Source organism: Manacus vitellinus, unplaced genomic scaffold (genome assembly GCF_001715985.3).
Source record: "Manacus vitellinus isolate BGI_N305 unplaced genomic scaffold, ASM171598v3 scaffold_99_pilon, whole genome shotgun sequence".
In the NCBI taxonomy this organism is placed as follows: domain Eukaryota; kingdom Metazoa; phylum Chordata; class Aves; order Passeriformes; family Pipridae; genus Manacus; species Manacus vitellinus.
In genome coordinates, this window is record NW_021940916.1 from 748,616 (window position 1) to 749,664 (window position 1,049).

The 1,049-nt window shown below is 59.7% G+C and overlaps 1 protein-coding gene and 1 long non-coding RNA gene across 2 annotated transcripts in view; both read right to left on the reverse strand.

The window, feature by feature from the left end:
- The window catches only part of CDC34 (cell division cycle 34), a 9,289-nt gene extending 9,054 nt beyond the window's left edge, over positions 1 to 235 (reverse strand). The window contains exon 1 of the mRNA XM_029965349.1: positions 224 to 235. Coding sequence (XP_029821209.1) covers positions 224 to 235 — 12 coding nt within the window. The remainder of the gene's footprint in view (positions 1 to 223) is intronic.
- A 118-nt stretch (positions 236 to 353) lies between these two features.
- Positions 354 to 1,038, reverse strand: LOC112841383. The gene is made up of 2 exons (XR_003212978.2): positions 813 to 1,038; positions 354 to 677 (listed from the first exon to the last, which is right to left on the reverse strand). It is a non-coding gene; the product is annotated as an uncharacterized LOC112841383 (long non-coding RNA).
- Positions 1,039 to 1,049: the final 11 nt, after the last annotated feature.

A 1,049-nucleotide genomic window follows, 5' to 3' on the forward strand; every position in this document is an offset into this window, starting at 1 on the left:
GTGCAGCCCCAGGTCAGCGTTCAGCAGTGACTGCACCTGTCAGCCCGCGGGTGTCACACCCTGTGTGATACTACACCGCTCTGCCAGGGAACCGGAGCAGAGGCTGCTCCTGGCACAGCCCCAGCAGAATGATCCCTCCAGTGCCCGTGGCTCACACCTCCCCTCGTGTCACATCCTGTCACCTGTGCTTGGGTCAGGAGCCAGCCCCAGGTCCTGCCCCCACCCAATACAACATCCCAAGCCTGTGGGGATTCTCCAACCAGCCCTTGCACTCCAGGTGCTCCACAGCCACACCAGCCCCCAAGGATGGAGACTGCCCTGTGCTGCCAGGTGGTAAGAAACTGGCCACTAAAAAATAATAAAAAGATTTAATATCTTACAGCAAACCAGCAATTGCACAGTATAAATAACAAACAAAAGTTCAAATAAATAACCCCTGGCCTGACACACAGCTGGTGCCAAAGCAAACCCCGTCCCAGGGGAAGGGGATGTGTCTTGTCCAGATATGACGCTCACGGAGCTGTCCCAATGCAGCCATGGCCCAGCTTCGTTCCTTCTGGCTTGATTCACTGCCCAGAGCTGCCCTGCAGGTCATAGTCCTCGTGCCAGTTCTGGACAACACCTGAAAGGGACTTCGCAATGCGGCTGGGCCAGAGGAGCCATGGCTGGGCGAGGTGCTGTGAGTAGGGGCACAGAGCTGCTGAGCACAGTTCCTGCTGAGCAGGAACAGGGGAGGGGCACGGAAATGGGCAATCTCTTGTCGGGCAAACCCAGGCTCTCCAGCCAGTGCCTGACCAGCCCCCCATGCTCACCGTTCAGCTCAGTGGGGTCAACAGCGGCCGCAGCCAGCGCTGCTCCCACTCAACATCACTCCACAGGCTTCACCTTTGCAATGAACAGCGCGGTGGCTTTCCTTAGGAACTCCTCCCTGCTCATGGATGAGCCGAGCTTCCTCTCCTGCAGCGCCCGATCCATGGCCAGGGCTAGCCCATCGGGGCCCAGCCGGGAGCCCGCCTCCAAGTAGCGGCCAGGCCGCAGGCCGTGCCCGG